This window comes from Heteronotia binoei, chromosome 9 (assembly GCF_032191835.1).
Source record: "Heteronotia binoei isolate CCM8104 ecotype False Entrance Well chromosome 9, APGP_CSIRO_Hbin_v1, whole genome shotgun sequence".
Taxonomy (NCBI): Eukaryota; Metazoa; Chordata; class Lepidosauria; order Squamata; family Gekkonidae; genus Heteronotia; species Heteronotia binoei.
In genome coordinates this window covers 99,866,389-99,887,733 of record NC_083231.1, presented here as the reverse complement: position 1 = coordinate 99,887,733, position 21,345 = coordinate 99,866,389, and the positions used below count along the sequence as shown (strand labels likewise).

Sequence of the window (21,345 nt, the reverse complement as noted above, 5' to 3'; positions counted from 1 at the left end):
ACAGGAGACATACAAAGAAAGCACCATTAAGACCAGCTACTGTTTTAAGCATGCTTTAAGTTAAAAAAATTCTTTGTGTTTGTCTGTGTCCTTTATAAACTTTATATCTCTCTGCCGGGCATTATATTTTATGATATACATGGCCTGGCCTGACAAGGTCTCATTTATGTCAGATCCGGCCCGCATAACAGATGAGTTCAACACCCCTGATTTAGTGGGTAAACTTCTCAGACAGTGACCCATACTGTTGTTCCCTACAGAACCATGCACACTGATGGAGGGAAAGACAGCAAGGTATCTTCCCACTGGCCTCTTTCATCAATCTGTATTTTCAATTTCCTATTTTCCCATTGAAAAAGGAAAGAAGAGAGAATAATCTATATTGCTATAGTCATACCATTAATTGCTGGCTGTTCTCGTTTTTGTCTTCCTGTACATTGCTTTTAGTTGGTTTGTATTGGCTGACTTCTTACTGTATATTCATTTTATTACCTACCTAGGGTTGTTGAAAGTGAAAAATATTTTAAATAAAAGAAATAATTTGCCAGGGGCTGATTCCGGAAAGAGAATGATATAAATTTTACATCCTGGTAGAGAATAAATGACAAAAAAGGAGAGTGCTAGTTAATTAGCACCAGTTTAGAGACTCCACTTAAACAGATGACATTTTATTTCTTTCCAGGTGGACACAATTATTTACAGATACAAGTTAGTAAAACATGTTACAGAACAAATAAAATTTCACAGTTAATATTTATAGGTGCATAGTTCATGCTCAATTACTTTATATATATGTATATATGTATAGAAATATATTAACAACTTTCACGATAAGTCATCCCTGGACAGGAAAGAATGGCCATAGGAAACATTTACAAAAATCTTGTATCATAAACAATAGCAAATTACCAACGATCTATCAATAAAACATGTACAGCTTTAGAAATAAGGAATAGACACTTAGGTGTTGTCTCTTTTTAAAATAATTTGTTTTCATACGTCTTAAAACCTTAAGCCACAATATCCACACAACAACAATGGTTCTGGCCTCTGGACCATCATTTCAGTGAAAGGAAGGTTCACTGAAACAATAACCAGACGTGGTTACGGATTTTCCAATCATTGCTGATGGAAGACTTCAAAAAGACACTGTTAAAAACTATAAAAAATAGTTTACGACAGGGAACATTGGAACTTAGCACTTGTACAGGACAGGATGTTTGTCAGTAGGTACCAGGAGACTGAAGGAGAGGGGGGTGATTTTCATGCTTCGGGTTCATAATCTTGGTACTCTTCCTGTAGGAAACAGCAAATGGTCAACAGTGGGAAAGAAGATCATCTCATTCACCAATCCACATTGACATAGTTTAAAGGTTCTGACAGACTACAGGCCAAGTTAATATTAGACTTCTAACTTAATGATTCCCTGCCTCACCTTTGAAATGAGATCTGATTAATTAGAGAGGTGCTGATGAATTTCCTTCAGCTCAGAGTGAGATGAACTTTCCAGTGCTCAAATTCTTCTTCATGGAAGATTTCCCTTGCTTCCACCCCTCCCCTGTATCTGCCTTGTTAAAGGGGAGTGATGCCCTTGGTTGCTGAGATGACAGCAAACTGATTCAGTACCATCTTTCTATTTTTTTTATTCCTCTACTTCTTCCAATCCCTTCTGGAAACTACGGTTTGCAGTACACCTCACACTAATTATTGGGTGTTCAAGTCCAGCAGTGTGTTGAAGGCCAACAAGATATTCAGGGTATGAATTTTCCAGAGTAAAGATATCCAGAGAGATATTGGATGTGGGGAACCCTGACTCTCAAAAATTCATACCCTGGAGATCTTGTTGGCCTGTAAGGGCTTTAATCTAGCTGGTCTATTGCAAACCAATATGGCGGCTCTCTAAAACTACATTTCTGGAATATACTGAGGGAAATGGAGGAATAAGGGAAGAATAGGTACGATGGAGGATGGGAGGAAGCTGGGAGCATCTGAGTCAACTGAACAAGACTGCAGCTGAATGCCTTCCTCTCCAGGTAATTAAGATGTAGTGATCCAAAAGCATGGGCCAAAGGGCTGAGCAGTTGGCTGTGGTCTCCTGTGAGTTTTGCTGCTGGAACCAGCAACAGTTCAGAATGTCTATTCTCCATCAGTGGCTGGATGAGAATCCTAAGTGCTTGTTTATCTATTTCTGCTTGTGGTTTTTCCCCTTTATTTTACGTTTTTGTATATTTTATGTGTAAACTGGTTTGAGTCCCTGATGTTGAAGAACAACAGGGTACAAAAGTGTACATGAATAAATAAAGCACTCAGATGAGACGTCTTATGTTTTCTGGTTATAGCCTGCGTGGTGGGGGAGATCTTAATGTCTTTCCTTTTTCTCAACAAGACCTGATCACTTTGTACATTGTGCACAGAGATTTTCAGCTTCAGCATCTGGAAAGGATGGAAAGAAGTCTCTTTATTTCCGGTTTAAGACTGGAATTGGATTTTAGGGCCTTAGAACGGAGGGTTCCCCCTCATCCTTGCTTCCTAGCTTTTAAGGGGAAAAAATGTATTTATGGGTTGAATCCAACGTGCTTTTCTGCAGGTTTAAAGGGAAGGAGCGGTTTCCTTTAAACACCCAAAAAGGGCTATGCAGGGGAATCGTGGGATCTGAATCTACAAAAACCATGAAGGATAAGAACTATATTAAGGAGAGGAATTATGTAAGACTGAGGAAACAGGCATGAATGAATCCAGTGCTCTCTGTCTGTCTATGGCTAACTGCTCTTACTGATCGTACACATACTGGCCTTAAACCTAGAAATGGAAATTGTTCTTTAGAACATGCTGCAATTCACTGACAATCACAGTCCATTACAGCAATTTTGTATTGAAATCTGAGTAGGTATACCTTTGCAGGATCTTGTTTGAAGAAAGAAGAATATGATTTTTTTAAAAATTACAATATGAAAGAACTAAAATCTACAATTCTAAACAGCTTTACAAAAAGGAAGGGGAAGGGAAGCAATCTGTACCAGTACTTTCACAGTGCATAATAACACGATAATTGGTGTGCACTTTGTTTGATTTAGGATCTGATGCAATCACATGGAAATCCTGGCAGCGAATGCATGGAAAGACGCTTTTCATGCTGCAGATTCCTCCCTCCTCCCAGTATTAGTTATTTGGCATAAATTAAGAATCCACAGTTACTTTTTATATAGAAAAGGCATCACAGAGTGAAGTTTGCCTCAGAAATCTCCCATGTGGTCTGGGACAGGTAACAGAATATGCTGATCTAAGAGCAGAAGGAAGGCAAGCCATCGCTGGCTGTCCAATGCTGCTTACTAGGAGCATTTTGGGAACAAGGCTCCATTGGCAACACTAGGAGCTGGCCTGTATTAAGACACACTGAGTTTCTAAGCTATGTCAAGTTTAAGTGGACCCATAAAAATGGAAAAGTAGTAATTTTTAGGGTTCTTTAAAAAATAGAGGTGCCTTATAACCTGAGGTCTTACATTAGAGGTCCCCAGCAGGGTGGCTGCAGACCTTTCCTGGTGCTTATAGTTTTCTTTTCTTTTGTATTTTTGTGTGTGTGCACCTAGAAATCATGGTGACCTTTGGTGACTGACTCCTCAGGGGGCATGGAGGTTATTCAGAGAGTTAGTTGAATAAAGTCTGCCCTCACCTCCTGGCTCTGGTATCCCAAGGAGATCTCTCATCCAAGTACTTGCCAGAGGTGGCCCTGCTTAGCTTCCAAGATTTGACATGATTGGGCTTGCCTGAGCTATCCCGCTCAGGGCTGCACCTGTAGTTTTCTTAAAAGTGGGCATGGCCACGTGTGGTTTTTGCTCAGCAAGGCTTGTAACTGGCCATCAGACATTTGATTGGCTGTGCATATTTTTGAAAAAAGCTGCTTCCATAGAAAGTGCCACCAGAGTGCAAGGCTCTTCAGTGTATTACTGGAGGTAAGCTGTGCAAGAACCTATTTTGAAACAGCATGCTCATTTAGAAAGACATTCAGTTAAAAAGAATTTCTGCCTAAAGAGCTGAAGACTGTCTATTCATCACCCCCTGACATTTTGTGGTTGGCTCTACCTCCTGCAGCAGCCATTTTGTTGTTGCCTCTGCCTTCTCTGGCAGCCATTTTGTGATTGTACCTACCACTCTGTGTCAAAATTCCAAAGGTGCCTGCAGGCTCAAAGAGGCTGTGGACCCCTGCCCACATTGTGTACAAATCCAGCTCTGGTTAAAAGACAGATCCAGGAACTTCATCAGCTGATGGCAAAGAAGAGAAGGGAAGCAGGCCCAGCTGGTGAACAGAAAGTTGAATGAGTTTGCTAAGGCAACAGGACACCATGGGCCAGCTGTCATGTGGGCGCTTAACAGAGCCTGAATCACATGTGCTGCTTGCTACATGAAAGAAAGGAATTAAGTGGCCTGGGAGGCTTTCCTCCATTTTATAAGTCTGCTTGAAAGGGCTGAGAGTGAAGGAAGAAAAGGGGGGGGGGGGTGCTGATGACCGCCTCTTTCCATATTTGAGGCTGAATGAAAAGGGAGGAGTTGAAGTGGGAACAGGATTGCCATTGTCTGGGTAGGTCTTGGAGTTTTCCCAGAATCACAACTGGTCTCCAGACTACAGAAATCAGTTTCCCTGGAGAAAATGATAACTTTGGAGGGTGGAATGTATGGTATCACATTCCTGTTGAGTTTTCTCCCCTACTCAAACTCTGTCCTTGATAGCCACACACCAAAAACTCCTGGAATTTCCCATGATGGAGTTGGCAACTATTGATAGGGAGGCCCAAAAGTGTAGGGAGGGGCAAATTTTCCTACTGTCACAACAGGCAGTATTTTTTCTTGAGATATTAAGTGGCAAAAGATAGCTGAACCTGTTGCCAATGGAGCCTTGTTCCCAAAATAACCACTGCAGGAACCCTCTGAAGTTCTATATGTACTGACTCCCCCTGCTCCCAAAACTATACTGGTTTTAACAAAACTCTTGCTGCTTCTTTCAGAAGCCAGGATCAGGACTTACCCAGATCCTACTTGCCACTCTGCAGGGAAGGTGGAGAGTGGGGGCAGCCATTGCTGCTTCGTTGCAAGGGGAATGGAGGGGGTGGGGTGGGGAGCCTAGTGCTAGAAGCTGGGTACCCACCCAGCCCCTCTCAGACCTATGGGGTTGCTCTGGGGAAGGGCAGAGGGCAGTGGGAGCTGTATTTACTTAGAGTGCCGAGCCCTGCTGCCCTTCCTCTTTGGCTGTCTGGTCTCTTGGCCCACCCACCTGCCCTTTAGGTAAGCGTTTTAGGGGTTATATGCAGTTTATGCTTCATATATTCCTTCTTGTCACAACTTGGCAGTATCAGCATGGGGCTGGATCCATTCTCAGGAAAATCACACTGCATTCTCATTTCCTGAGTGTGGGGATCCCAATAAGGGATCTTGGCATGAGGGGCAGCTGAGGCACCCAGTCCGGTGGTATGTCCAGAGATCACCCTCATGCTCAGGTGGCAGGGGAGACCACCTCTAGGCTTCTGCCCTAGTGGGATCCAAAACCTTCCACCCCAAGGCAACCAACTTACCATTGACTGGCAGGAGTAGTAGTCGATGCACAGGATCCATGCTGGGCCAAGGCTTCTTACAGTTGTAACCAATAAAAGTTGTGGCCAATTTTATTTTACTTTTCTGAAATGTTGTGTTTTGTGTATTATTTCAACTCGGATTAGTATATTAAGCTAGATTTTGTAGTGATTCAGGACTTGTTTCAGGGTGCCCACCTCTGCCCCTCCCCTTGGTGCTGGAGCTGCAATCCCTGACATTCTCCAGGAAACTCCAAAATCACCTCAAGATTTCAGTGTCTTTAAGTTTCCGTGACAAGTAGGTCCTATCAGCTTGGCTTCTCAGCTTTGCCAAAAGGCTCAAGCTGCTTTCCAGATTTCCCCAAATTTGACACATTTAAATGTTCTTCCTCATAAGAAACTGTTGAAAATTGGATTTAGTTAAAATGTGATTTCTCCCTCTCCTACAGCTAGATAAGGAGGCAATGAGATGTAGAATGGTATGGTTTAGCCTAGTCTCCTCAGATATTAGAAGCTAAGCAGTGTTGGCACTTGGATAGGGGGGACTGCAGAGAAAGGCAAAGGCAAATGACCTCTGCTCCTCACTTGCCTTGAAAGCCCTTCACTGGGGTTGCAAGTTGGTTACAACGTGACAGTACATACATACATAAGGAAGCTTGCCTCATGTGGCTGCTCCCTCTGGTATATTTCAGGATTTCCTTTACACCCATGTGTAGCTGCTTCGGCACTGTCCAATAGTCTGGGCTGAACCACCAACATCTATGGTGATGAGGTAGCCTGCTTGCCATTTGTCTGTTTGCACACCTCTGTCACAGTGTGCTTTTCAACTGACTTAAAACCCATGGGGGAAAAGTCCAATTGTGCCTAAAGAGTAATGGCATGTCTAAGGATACTTAGATGAGTTCATGGTTGAAATGAATTTCATTTTGCTTGGGTTCACCTCAAGACTCCTCACACTCTTAGCCATTGCATGACTCCAACTCCCACTAGATGTGAACACAATATGCTGCCATATGAGAAATCCTTATACTATAGCTTAGTAATCCAGCAGTTTAGGACACATGAATGCCCTGTACACCATCGTTCACTCAGTGCATAGCTCTTTTCTGTATCCTTCTGCCTGAAGGAAGACTTTTAAAGCTGTTCTTGTACCCCTGCAGACACATCTGACAGAATATATCCCCTCATGCCACAGTGTTTTGGACACTGAATACTAACTCAGCCACCACTTGCCTATCACTAGTATATTAGTGTCATGGTCTGCCAGAAGGTATCAAAGAAAGATTTACCTCAGGAGGCATTTCGTAGGCCTCATTTTCAGGGTCTGCAGTCATGTCTGTGTTGTCCATCACTCCTTCTTGTGGAAGGCCTTCTTCATTCTATGATCATAAACAAGGAAAGAAAACAGTCTGACATGGGTTTCTTCTCCATCAACCACTGCCATTCCACCTCATCTCCAGTGCCCTGTAGCTTATTGTGGTTAACTGAGTTCTGAGCTATCATTGCTATATCATCTCCTCAGCTTCTTGCCATGGCGACAATGAGACAAGGACATAACAATGGACAGAAGCTCCTCATTATCCATCTTTAATTTCTGGAAGACATTTTAGAAAGGTCCTTTGGATACTGGACAGCCAGTGTTGACACTGATGGACCTGTTGTACCCTTTTACAACCTCACAGACCTCCATATGAAGATAAATCATGATAATGAGCACACTTCTTGTAACCTGCCAAACTTGCAAAGGCAGATAAGATCACCTTGCTATTTCAGTAAGAGTGGATCCTACTGGTACAGTGCAGATCTTCAGAGGAATTAATGATAATCCCTACTAGCCTCCTCAGCATACACACCTGGGAGCTAACTATCCTATTTTATCTGGTTAAGCTGAGAGATGTAGGCTGGGTAAGGATCTCAGTGTAGTATAGAGGATAGTATGCTGCAATAAGAAGATACTGGATTTATATCCTGCCCTCCGAATCTCAGAGTGGCTCACAATCTCCTTTACCTTCTTCCCCCACAACAGACACCGTGAGGTGGGTGGGGCTGAGAGGACTCTCACAGCAGCTGGCCTTTTAAGGACAACCTCTGCCAGAGCTATGGCTGACCCAAGGCCACACCAGCAGGTGCAAGTGGAGGAGTGGGGAATCAAACCCGGTTCTCCCAGATAAGAGTCCGCACACTTAACCACTACACCAAACTGGGTCTCTGGGGATAAGACTGGGGATATCGAAGTTCAAATCCCCACACTACCATGTGCCTTCCTGGATTAGTCTGGGCCAATCTCTCTGTCTAACCTACCTCACAGGTTCCTGTAAAGGTAAAATGGGTACATGAATGCCACCTTAGAGGAATACAGGAACCTGCCTTATACCCAATCATATCACTGGTCTATGAAGGTCAATATTGTCTTCTTTGACTGGCAGAGGCTCTGTGGTAGGGTCATTTCACCTACTGATTGATAATTGTAACTGGAGATGATGGGAGTTGAACCTGGGACCTTCTTCATGCAAAGTCAATGCTGTCCCACTGATCCATGGCCCCTCATCTTCAGGAAGGGTAGGAGAAACAGAAAATAAACTAATAAACTTGACTGAACAATGAACTGGACTCAAGTCTACCCAGTCCAAACCTGGTGCTGCATTCAATACAACATACTGCTGCCCAAATAAAAATAGTGTGTATATGGGAAATTCCATGCAGATTCCATGATGTGGAACCTTGAGAAACTCTGTCCTTTTGCAAAGAAAAGGAGAGAAGATGCAAGTCCCCATCAGTCCCCAAGATACAGGAAAATGAAGATGTGGAGGCACTTTCCACTAAGCAGAAAGTTCTGCGGTTATTAAAGGTCAAAGGGAGAGAATTTCTTCAATTGCTCCATATCCATCTTAGCTATCCCTATGTCATAGTCCCACTCTGATTGAAAATAAATATATACACAGATACTCAGTGTTCATAGTTCAGTAACAGCATTTAGGTTTCTCTGATGAGAGAAAATGGGGCACTCTCTCTCCATCTCAGAATCCTACACTTTTTGGCTACTTATTGATCTACTGGATGGATGGCTTTCAAGAGCTCTTGGGATCTGACCGATCACCAGTTCTGCTGCTAAGATTTTCTCCTCTCCCTCTGTCTGACTGCCTTATGATGCTCCTGGTTCAACCTGCATGTGAGAGGAGAAAGACAGGGTGTGAATGGTAGGAATGCTAGCTTCCTGGTGGGACCTGGGGATCCTCCAGACTACAGAGATCTATTCCCCTGGAGAAAATGGATGCTTTGGAAGGCACCGTACTCTGAGGTCCCCGTCCTGCAGAAATTTCCCAACCTGGATCTGACAACCCAGTCCCACATCCCACACCAGTGGCTGGGGGTGGGGAGGGGTGGGACCTGGCAACCCTAGAGTAATCCCTTTCCCCCGGCTGAAGCCCCAATAGCCAAAGGAATTCCCCCCATCCCATCTTCCCTTGCAACTCGTTAAAATTTTAACAAGCTTCAAGCTTATGAGATGCCACAATAGATTATTTAAAGGAGCAATTACTGCTAGACCTAGATGTATTAGACAGGCTTGATGGAGTGACCAGAGCCTGAAAGTCAAAGAAAGGAGAACAATTCTCCCTCCCCCCCCACCCCAGACTCACATGAACTGGAGACTAATGGGCTACTCAATGCGATATCAGTAACTGACATATAAAATGTGAAGCACATAAGTTCTCAGTCACATTAAGCTGATTAACCATGTTCCCCTTCTTGTGGCGATCAGAGCTCTAATTTAGATGAAGAGCTCTGGCAACAGCTCCGGCGCTCGATTCTGACAACAGCCTGGCTAGATTGTGCCCGACAGCTGCGTGGAGCTGTGGCCCACAGGGAGCTGAAGCGAGAAAGAGCACTCAACGTAACTGTCACCAGGGATGGCCTAAAGTGGGGCACACTGCAACCCAAATAGTTCTAAAGAAGCTGGAGCTAGGCAGAGGAAGGGGAAAGCACACGTCCCAGGAGGAAAGGAAGGAATGAAAAATGCAAGAAGCCAATGTGCACTTAGCAGCACAAAGCCCTGCTGCAAATAAAGGATCGAGCAATGTATAATTCACTTTCTTTTTATATAATTAAAGATGTGAACTGAAGAGAAGCATCATTAAAATGCTACATGGGGCTTCACCTACTGAGCTTTCAGTCAAATAGCTAAAACAGAGTGAGTGTTCAGAATCTTACACACAGACATGCGGTTGGATCCCGTGGAAAATTTCTGCCAACAAAAGGAAGTGTGTGTGGGGGAATGCTGTCAATTTGTCTTTCACATTGCAGACCTGGAACCCAAACTCATGCAGGGTTTTGCTGCCCCCCCGCCCAGGAGCAGCATTTCAGAAGCCATTTTGGTCTGCAGCAGAAGGGAAGAGGTGAAGAAGTCCCACTCTGGTGATAGTAATCTTTCCTAGCAGTACAGATTTTCACACAGAATCCAAGTCATAGTGAAGAAGAAGAAGATATTGGTTTTATATCCCGCCCTATACTCTGAATCTCAGAGCGGTCATGATCTCCTTTACCTTCCCCCCCCCCCCACACATGACAGACACCCTGTGAGGTAGGTGGGGCTGAGAGAGCTCTTACAGCAGCTGCCCTTTCAAGGACAACTCCTACAAGAACTATGGCTGACCCAAGGCCATTCTAGCAGCTGCAAGTGGAGGAGTGGGGAATCAAACCCTGTTCTCCCAGATAAGAATCTGCGCACTTAACACTACACCAACTGGCCAATCCTCCAAGAGCTTATAGTAGGCCCTGTAAGAAGAGCACTGTCAAGACAGTGTGCAATTGCAATAAAAAGGCCAATGCCATGCTAGGAATTATTAGGAAGGGAATTGAAAACAAATCAGCCAGTATCATAATGCCCCTGTATAAATTGATGGTGTGGTCTCATTTGGGATACTGTGTACAATTCTGGACACCACACCTCAAAAAGGATATTATAGCATTGGAAAAAGTCCAGAAAAGGGCAACTAAAATTATTAAAGGTTTGGAACACTTTCCCTATGAAGAAAGGTTAAAACGCTTGGAGCTTTTTAGCTTGGAGAAAAGTCAACTGCAGGGTGACATGATAGAGGTTTACAAGATTATGTATGGGATGGAGAAAGTAGAGAAGTACTTTTCTCCCTTTCCCACAATACAATAACTCGTGGGCATTCAATGAAATTGCTGAGCAGTCAGGTTAGAATGGATAAAAGGAAGTACTTCTTCACTCAAAGGGTGATTAGCATGTGGAATTCACTGCCACAGCAGGTGGTGCCGGCTACAAGCATAGCCAGCTTCAAGAGGGGACTGGATAAAAATATGGAGCAAAGGTCCATCAGTGGCTATTAGCCACAGCATACTGTTGGAACTGTCTGAGGCAGTGATGCTCTGTATTCTTGGTGGTTGGGGTGGGGGCAAAGTGGAAGGGCCTCTAGCCCCACTTGTGAACTTCCTGATGGCACTTGGGGTTTTTTTGGTCACTGTGTGACACAGAGTGTTGGACTGGATGGGCCACTGACCTGATCCAACATGGCTTCCCTTATGTTCTTAAGTTCTTGGAGGATTGGCTACATTAGGGGTGATGTAGTCCAATATGCAAAGGAGTTCCTGCTTAAAAAAGAAAAAGCCCTGCATTCATTTGATTCATTCTTTCAACACTCATGTCCAGCCTTATCTCTATGGATTCAAGGCAGCTAATGAAGCAACAACCAGGACAGCAAAAGAGCATGACAGTTGCATCAACAAGATAAGGAAAACAACATGCAGGAAAAAATGCCGTCAGATCTGTTAAAATAGCTTCCCCCTCTGCCCAACAAGCCTTTGAAATAAAACCCATCTTACATGTCTTCCCAAATGCAACAAGTGTTGATGCCCCCTGCACCTACTGAGTTCATGTGGTGATGCACTGAAGTGAATGCATGAATTAGGCTCTACCGGCATCTGTTAAAAGTGCCTTCCTCGACTGATAACGGCACACACTAAAGTGGTAGGAATGACATGATTTTGACACAGCAGCTTCCTGGATACAGTGTCTACATTCCTCTCATAAGAACACACAGAAAACCTTTCTGGATCTCACTGAGGGTCCATCGATTCCACCATCCAGTCTTTTACATGGGCCATCAAGATGCTCTCTGGGAAGGTGACTAGATCTCCCATTTTGCTTGCCTCCAGGAACTATACATGAAGTTACCCCTAAACTGAGGCTATCATATTTTGATCATATCATGAGAAGGTATAACTGGAAAAGGCAGTAATGCTAGAAGAAGAGGAAGGCTCAACATGAGATGGATTGATTGCACTCAGGAAGCCAAGGCCTTCAGTATTCAAGACCTGAGTGAGGCTGTCGCCAATAGGTTTTGAAGGTCCTTAATTTGTAGAGCCAACCATCTTGAGTTGGAAGTGACTTGACAGCACATAACACATACACACCAAGTCAGATGGCTCATCCACATAGTCCACAATTTTCTGCCCTGGCAACAGCTCTCAGAAGGCAGGAAAAGTTTTTTTCAGCAGGAAAAAGTCTTTTTCAGTATCTCCAACCAGAGCTTCTTGAACTAAAGATATACATTTACTCTTATGTGGCTCTGTTTTATCTATTACTTCTCCAACTACCCAAGCTGACCACTAGCATTGCTTGCTCTTTGAACTGATAACCACAGAATGCATCTCTGAGGTCCTCAGCTTTGGATCCATGCCTAGATGTATTCCCTCCACATCATCCAGGCTCAGGATATCCTATTTGAAGGCCATAGCTGAGTAACTCATGTACTCATGCACAGTTGTTGCTTTGTGTTAAGGGAGAAGTGGATCAACCATCTTTTAAAAGAATGCTTTTCCCCTACTAACCACAAGCAAAGCCACAACTTTGGCTAGTAGATAAATACAAACATATCTATTGCCTGTTGTTAAATATGCTCCAGATAACAAATGATACAATTCAACAAAAGTGATCCAACTATTCTATTTTTCTTTATAATTGTATTCTGTTCCTTTTAGGCAGTGTTGGGTTCCTTAAAAATTTCTGACAGCAAAACACTAATGCTAAATTGGAATGACTGTTTAAATAGGTAGCTCCAGAGATACCTGTTCTCTCTTCTATTCAAATGCCAAAATAATTAGCATAATTATTCCAGATAACACACTAGGAATTGACTAATTTTAATCAGCAGAGTTTATAATAATTTTCTCTGCTATGTAATGAAACATTTAGCACCTTTATTCAGCTAGTGGTTCATTCTTTACTTAATGGGGCCATTTTGTTCAACAAAGCCCATTATTAGACCTTTTCCAAAACTGAACAAATTAGGTTCTATGGGCTGCCTGCAGCCCCAGATTTCCACCTGTGCTGGAGCTCTTGTGCAAGCAGCAGTGCAAGGAAACGGGCCATGACAGCTGCTTCTGTTAAGTCAAACTTATTGTATCTTCACTTGCATTTCCAAGAGCTTGTGCAACTGGTCTCTTGGCACTGTAGCATATAGGAAAGGAAATGCTATATGCTGCACAAAATCTTGTGCTAGCATAACTGTGAAAAATTTAGAAGATGACGATACTGGATTTCTCCCCCACCCTTCACTCTGAATCTCAGTAACTTACAATCTCATTTACCTTTTCCCCCCACAACAGGCACCCTGTGAGGTAGGTGGGGTTGGGAGAGGTCTCCCAGAGGCTGCCCTTTCAAGGACAGCTGTGCAAAAGCTATGGCTAACCCAAGGCCATTCCAGCAGCTGCAAGTGGAGGTGTGGGGAATCAAATCTGGTTCTCCCAGATAAGAGTCCGTGCACTTAACCACTACACCAAACTGGCATATGTTCCCACTTGCACACTGCCTATTATATTTTTATCCTGCTCCAAGGAGCTCAGAGTGGCATACATGGTACTCTCTTTGCCATTTTACCCTCACAACAACCATGTGAGGAAAGTTAGGCTGAGATCTTGCGACAGGTCGAGGATCAGTCAGCGAACTTTATGGTCAAGTGGAGATCTGAGCTTGACTTGCCCTGGTCATGTCACAACAAACTATCATTCTATACTGACTCTACATTATACCATATTAGCCCAGTTCACAAGTTACAGTGTATACACATATGATCTGTGTATGTTTTCCATGTGATTTTTCTTTATAGGTTTGTTGAGTAGTTTTCATCGTTACATGGAATGCATGTACAACTGAACATGTGATTGAAACTCCTCACTAATCCAGGTACTTGTCCCTGGTTTCATTTGTCAAATAAATGCATGTTGGCTTTTTAAAACAAACATTTATTCAATGCAGGCTGCACATCCATTCATTGTAAGATGTGAATAGGGATAGTGAACTTGATACAGAAAATACTTCTGTGGAATAAGGTAAAAGCTTGAAGTCCACCCTGAAGAAAAGCATGCCAAAGATTCAATGCTTTACTCTCCCTCTGAAGCTAAGGTTCCACAAATGAAGAACCAGAAACCACTGCTTCATCTGATCTCCAGTTGCCCACGATCCTCATTTCCCTGAATGACACCTGGCAGAGAAGACAGAAGGCAATGTTAAAGTACCAGACTCCGAGTCAGAGAATTCCTCTTTAAAGTCTGGCTCAAAAGACTGAGGACTGGGCACTCAGTGGAGCTGCTTCACTGGGCAGTTGCTCAGCTGGCCTTTGTGGAAACTACAGCGCTTGTTCTTGAAAGTTTGCTCTTGGAGCTGTCCTAGGTGCTGACCAACCTAATCCAGCTTTCTTCTGAGGAATCTGCTACTGACCTTACAGTTACAAAGCACCTTGCAGTCTGAAAGCCATTCCAGAAGATGAAATTGTTTTTAGGGCACGTGAGGTCTTGAGTTTCAGAAACTGTCTTATTTTAGAATCCTTAGAAGAATGAGATACAGTAGTACACTGTGTCCTGAACATGACCAGGAATGGAAATGAATCCAATGGAAATTTCTGTTGAAGGACAGGGGGTGTTCTTAGCCAATCCACCCTCCATTGCACATCTCTGACTCCCCACTCACTCTGTTCTAGGGAGCACTTTGCATTACAGCAGGAAGGGCAGTCCCATTCCACTGACAGAAGTATCTTTGGTCAGCAGTAGGATTGCCAAACTCCAGGTGGTGTCTGGAAGATCTCTTGGGATTACAACTAATCTCTAAGCGACAGAGGTCAGCTCACCTGGAGAAAATGGCTGATTTGAAAGATGAACTCTATGATGTTATACCCCACTGAAGTCTCTCCATTCCTCAATCCCCACTGTCCTCAGGTTCCACCCCCAAAATCTCCAGGTATTTCCCAACCCAGAGATGGCAATCCTCGTCAGCATAGATTTTTCACAGAATCCATGCAGCTCAAAGATTCCATTTAAACTTGGCCTGAGCACACTCTGAGTATAGTTGCTTCCCTATTCACCTCTTTGCTTCTATTTTGACGACCTCCCACATCTCTGAGATCATTACTGTTGGATCCCCCTTTTCCTAAAGACTTGCCAAAGCTTACCTAAGCAACTCTGGGTTGTGGTATAAGTTTTTTTTTAAAAAAAGAAAACTGTCCGACCTTTGGTGGATGTTAGATTTTTCTCTAATATATTTTAATCAATCTGTTTTACTACAGCTGTTTTTAGCATACTTCCCATGTGTGTGTATGTTTGTGTATGTGTGTAGTGTGCATGCCTCAAGCTTCCTGGACTGGCTGGTGGTTTTAACAGTCACCAGAGGTACTAATAGCTAGATTGCTTCTTTTCTGCCACCCTCCACTCTACCATGTGCTCACTAAGAAACTAAGGGGTACATCAGCACACAGTTACCTAGCTTAAGTCTTCAGGACGACACAGACTATTATAAACAAAATAAATATCTGCTCTCTTTCAGGAATGATCTACAGATCTATTATTTTAACAGGTACCATTTTACTTGCTCGAAGCTCAAAAATTGTAAACTGTACAAACATCTTTTCATGATTTGTGTTGGCTAAATAACCTTGGTTCATCTAAGACGACACGTCACAGTTGCTTTTTCTATGAATTTTGGCAGGTAAATAGTACCACAAAACTCAAAACACAATGTCTCATCATAACAGCCATGAATGGTTTCAAAAAAGTTTGACTTGTTTGCCGATCTAAAACTGGCGTCCCTGCTCTACACAGCCCCACTCTCTGCCCACAGGACTATCAATATCATGCAGAAGGAATTCTATCTGATCTGTCTTTTCCAGCTGTAGGATAATAGTTTGTCACCATTTTGATAATTTTAAGTGATATTTTAATCTAGATTCTAATTGATATTTAACTTTATTGTTTGATGGCTTATGGTGCTTTCAATTGTTTTTATGCTACTTGTTGTTACCCACCCTGAGCCCACTTGTGGGGAGGGAGGGCTAGAAATCAATGTTATAGATAAAAATAAATAAATAAAACAGATTAATACACTCCCTATCCTCTCACTTCCCACCCACCCCCCACAAAAAAATCCTGAAGTCCATGAGAAAAGCTTAATTTCCACATTGTTGGCATCTTGTTTTTTATGCTTCTCCAAAAAGAAATTCTAGCTACAATCTACAGGAACAAAGAATGCCCTTTCTCCTCTTCTTCCCTCTTCTCTCTCCAGACCAGAGCAAACACCGGCCATGACATACCAAAGGCTACATTTGTGGCCTGGGAAAAAGAGAGAGCTAGGAAGGAGGCACTGGCTGCTGGAGGCCATGTGAAGTCCAGCAAAAGAGGAAGTGGGTTGGTCCCTGGTGCTGACTCAGTGGCTGGCCAGCCATGTCATTAAGAGGCCAGCTCTAGAGACAGGGATGCTTAGGCTGAGTCCGATATGGGATTCAGGTCAGGTTCCCTTGATTCTATTTAAACTGCTGCAACCGCGTGCCCTAAGCAGTTGGTTTTCCCAACTCTCCCACACTCTCAATCTTATCTGGTTGTTATGGGAAATTAAGTTTCATTGTTGTAATCTTTGTCACAGGTCTGGTGGTTTGGGCACTGGGATGGATCCTTTGTGGGGAGGATGGGTCTGTGTGCCCACTTTCCCCATTTAGGGACTCCCTTAAGGGGTCTTGGGAGTCGAGCCAGGAAGTGGCATGCCCGGCTTGGGGGCTGCCAGCTCACCACACAGTGAGTGGTTTCAGCATTCTTGTCACATCCGGAAGAGACAGGGCTGGTTGCCATTCTTTGTTTTGCAGTCATTCATAAGCAGGTATGTTATGTGTACTGGCCACACACCAGTTTGACTTTGGGGCTGATCCACAAAAGCCAGTGCTGACATCCAGCTTTCACAGGTCTGCTTGTGAAGCTGATTAACATGGTTTAATTTCATACATCAGATTCCTGCCTTTATGCATGATAAAAGATGCATTCCTCAGGAGGTTATTCAATAGGGCTAACTCCCAGGAAAGTGTCCTTAGGACTGCAGTCAAAGTAACTCTTGCATCTGCAAAAAATCACAAGGACCTGTCAGCAAAATTGCTCCATCCCATGCCCTGGATGGCCTGGGCTAGCCCAATTTTATCAGCTCTCAGAAGCTAAGCAGGGTCACCCCTAGTTAATGCTTGGATGGGAGACCACCAAAGAAGTCCAGGGTAGCTATGCAGAGGAAGGCAAAGGCAAACCGCCTCTTGCCCTGGAAACGCCATGGCTCACCGTAAGTCAGCTGTGACTTGACAAGAACTTTCCTTCACCACCGCTGCAGTTTGCAAAACCTGAGCAAAGGCTGTTAATGAGAGGATGCTTGGGAGGATCATTAATTCGCAGGGTTGCGTAAGTCAGAAGTGACTTGACAGCACTTCACATAACGCTGCACACATCTTTCCCACCACCTATGAACTGGTCCATCTGTAATCTCAGACAAAAGCCATCAGTAAAGAAAATTTCCAGACAAAACAGTAATAAATGTGTACTACAAGTGACTATGAATGACTCATACGCTCTCGCAGCATTCCTTTTCTTCTGAGAATGAGGTAAGGGAAAGACAGGTTGCTTACCTGTAACTGTAGATCTTCGAGTGGTCATCTGTGCATTCACACTCATGGGATAGTGCGCCTGCGCCGATCCCCGAATCGGTAACTGAAAAAGCCCGGGATTTTTTCGCGCTCGGCGCCAGTGAGCATGCGCACGCGACCCACTGCGCATGCCCACCAGCGCCCGCGCGACAATCCCGCCAGTTCCTTCCTGACCGCCGAGAGCCCCTTGTTGGAAAGAGACCGTCAGCAGCGGGGAAGGAGGGCGGGTAGTGTGAATGCACAGATGACCACTCGAAGATCTACAGTTACAGGTAAGCAACCTGTCTATCTTCTTCGTGGTCTCTGTGCTTCACACTCATGGGAGATTAGCAAGCAAGCATACCTGGAGGTGGGAAGACGGTCAGCCCGAAGAAACAGCTTGTAGCACCACAGCTCCCAACCGAGTCCTCTGCTGAGCATGCACGTCCAGCGCGTAGTGCTTCATGAAGGCATGCGGAGAAGACCAGGTAGCCGCCTTGCAGACATCAGACAGGGACACGCCCTTCAGGAATGCCACCGACGTGGCCATCGCCCTTGTGGAGTGTCCACGAACAGGTCCAGGTAAAGGCTTCTTAGCCAACAAATAACAAAGTTTGATCGTCTCAGTGAGCCACTTGGAAAGTCTTTGAGACGAAATCTTGGACCCTAACTTGGGGGCAGAGTAGGAGACAAAAAGCTGATTATCCTTACGAAACCCCCGTGAACGATTCAAATAAAACAGGAGGGCACGCTTAACATCCAACGCATGCAGCCTGCGTTCCTCATCCGAGGAAGGGTTAGGGAAAAAGGTAGGCAACCAGACTTCTAAGTCAAGGTGAAACTGGGAAACCACTTTAGGAAGGAATGTAATGTCCGGAGCCAAAGAAACCCCAGCCTCCCGAAAGGCAAGGTATGGGTAGTCACACCTCATTGCCATGAGCTCCCCCGCACGACGTGCTGAAGTGATTGCAACCAAAAATGCAGTCTTCCAAGACAAGAGTTGCAGGGAACACGTCGCCATAGGTTCAAAGGGACGGCGAGTCAACTTGTCCAGAACCAAAGTCAAGTCCCACAACTGTGGAGGGGATCTAGAAGGGGGATGGAGGCGAAACAGCCCCTTCATGAATCTTTTTGACTGCGGGTGAGCAAAAACGGTGTAACCCTCAACCGAACCATGGAAAGCAGAAATAGCTGCTAGGTAGACCTTGATGGAGGAGAAAACCAGTCCCTCGTCCATCAAGGACAAAAGAAACTCAAAGATTGCCGACAGCCCGACCGAGGCGGGCGGCAACGGGGAGTCAGCTACAAATTTGCTAAACTTCTTCCACTTCCTCTCATAAGAGGCGCGGGTGGAAGGTTTCCTGCTGCTTTGAAGCACCTGCTGGACCCTAGAGGAAAAGTCTAGGGGTCGATGAACCACGCTGTCAGTTTCAGGTGAGGCACGTTGTGATGGAGCACGTGCCCGCCCTGGGCCGACAACAGGTCCGGTTCTGCCGGGAACTGGTAAAAGGTCCCCCTCGACTGCTGGAGCAGAATCGAGAACCAGCTCTGACGGGGCCACCACGGAGTCACTAGGATGCAGCGCGGCTTCTCCTGCACTAGCTTGTGAACCACCCTCGTCAGCAAAGGTAAGGGCGGGAACATGTACAGGAACCAGCCCTCCCACCGAAGTAGGAGTCCGTCTCCCAAGGACGCCGGATCCGCACCTCCCCTTGCACAGAACAAGGGGCACTTCTTGTTCTGCGCTGTGGCAAAAACATCCAACTGCGGGTAGCCCCAAAGTTGGAACACTGGCTCTAGGAACCTCCAATGCAGTTCCCATTCGTGTGGGGAGGCTCCCCCCCTGCTGAGAGAGTCCGCCTGTATGTTGAGGACCCCCGGCAGATGTGTGGCCTTTACAAAAATGTCCCACTGGAGGCACTCCTCCCAGAGATCTATCGCCAGCGAGCATAGCCTGCGAGACACAGTCCCCCCCTGTCTGTTTATATAGCACAGGGCAGTGGTGTTGTCCGTAAGCAATGCCACAGTCTTTCCCGCTAACAGTGGACGGAAAGATCGAAGGGCGAAGTGAACCGCCAGCAGTTCTAGATAGTTTATATGGCACCGACGCAGTTCTGGTGTCCACTGGCCTCCCACACATAGATCTTCCAGATGAGCTCCCCACCCCCACATGGAAGCATCGGTAGCGATGGTCACTGTAGGAGTCGGCAGATGAAAAGGAGCCCCTTGGCAGATGTTGCTCTCTACTCCCCACCATTGCAGTGAGCGGAGAGTCCCCAGTGGAATGGTGAACCTCTTTCGAGGTGAGTCTCTGAGAGGTCGAAAATGGCGCAAGAACCATAACTGTAGGCCTCTCATGTGCAGTCTTGCGAAGCGTAGCACGCTTGTCGTCGCAGCCATCAACCCCAACATCCGCTGGAGCTGCTGGGCTGTGCCCCACCGCCGTCTTCGAAGAAGTTGTACCAGAGCGATGATGTCCTTCGCTCTCTGCGAAGGAAGAAATGCTCGATGCTGCTGTGTGTCTAATAGAGCCCCTATGAATTGGACTGTCCTTGAAGGAGTGAGATGGGACTTCTCCAGGTTGATCTGCAGCCCCAGGGTGCCGAGAAGACGCAGAGTGATAGCAATGTGAGTTGTTAGACTCTCCCTCGACCTCGCCACAAGAAGCCAGTCGTCGATGTATGGGAAGACGACGACTCCCTGCAGACGAAGATGGGCAGCCACCACACTCATCAGCTTCGTGAACACCCGAGGGGCAGTAGACAGTCCAAAGGGCAGGGCCCTGAATTGGAAATGCCGAGCACCCACTGCAAACCTTAGGAAACGCCTGAACGCAGGATGAATGCTGACATGAAAATAGGCATCCTTGAGATCCAGGGTCGCCATCCAGTCCCCTTGATTGATGAGGGGCAGGATTGTTTGCAGCGTGGCCATTCTGAACTTCTGGTACCGAATAAATTTGTTCAGACTCCGAAGGTCCATGATAGGCCTCAGGCCCCCGTCCCGTTTGGGGACCAGGAAGTAGCGGGAGTAAAAACCTCCTGTCCTGGCCTCCAATGGAACTTCCTCTATGGCTTGTTTCTGTAGGAGGTTGTTCACCTCCGCCAGCAGAGGTGGGGAAGGGGGAGTGGTAACTACCACGGACTGGTCTGGGGTCTGAATAAACTCTATTGTGTAGCCCTCTTTGACGATGGACAGAGCCCACCTGTCTGTGGAGATCAACTCCCAGGCAGGCAGGAAAGGGCGTAGACGGATGGAGGAGTCGACAGTGGGAGCGATGACGCGTGCCAGCGGGAAGTCAAACCCCCTGCTTCTGTAGCCGGGCCCCTTTAGACTTATTAGAAGGCTGGCCCCCGTAACGGTTTCTGCCGTTACCGGAGTAGGATGGTCTTTCGGGCTGTTGAGAACGAGGACGCCACTGCTCCGGGGAGAACTTTTGGTACGGTTTTTTGGACCAGGGTTTGGACCATTGCTTGGATTTAGGGGACTTGGAGGACGACTGGACACCCAAGTTCCTAGACGTCTTGACACTCTTGTCAAACTCTTGCAGCGCCGTGTCAGTTGTGGCGCTGAAAAGTCCATCACCCTCAAAGGGTAAGTCCTCAATAAAGGTCTTGGTGTCCTGATGGAGTGCCGTTGACCTGAGCCAGGAGTGCCTGCGGATGCAAACTGCCGAAGTAATAGCCTTGGCTGAAGCCTCAACCATATGTTTCGCCGCGGCCAGCTGCTGTCTGGCCACAACGAGGCCTTCCCTCTGCAATTTCATTGCCGCCGTCTTCTTATCCTCGCTTAAAGAGGAGAGGAAGGGGGAGAGCTGTTCCCACACTGCAAACTGATATCTG

The 21,345-nt window shown here is 45.6% G+C and overlaps 1 protein-coding gene across 2 annotated transcripts in view; it reads right to left on the bottom strand.

Moving 5' to 3' along the window:
- Positions 1-652: 652 nt before the first annotated feature.
- SNCA (synuclein alpha) overlaps positions 653-21,345 on the bottom strand; it is an 86,969-nt gene continuing 66,276 nt past the window's right edge. Inside the window, exons 6-7 of one of the 2 annotated variants that reach the window (XM_060247059.1) lie at positions 6,851-6,940; positions 653-1,296 (exon numbers count right to left, since the gene is read on the bottom strand). In XM_060247059.1, the coding sequence (XP_060103042.1) occupies positions 1,264-1,296; positions 6,851-6,940 (123 nt within the window). In that variant the 3' untranslated portion in view covers positions 653-1,263. Of the gene's footprint in view, positions 1,297-6,850; positions 6,941-13,805; positions 14,066-21,345 lie in introns of those variants that run through there. The other variant, XM_060247058.1, reaches the window with a different exon arrangement.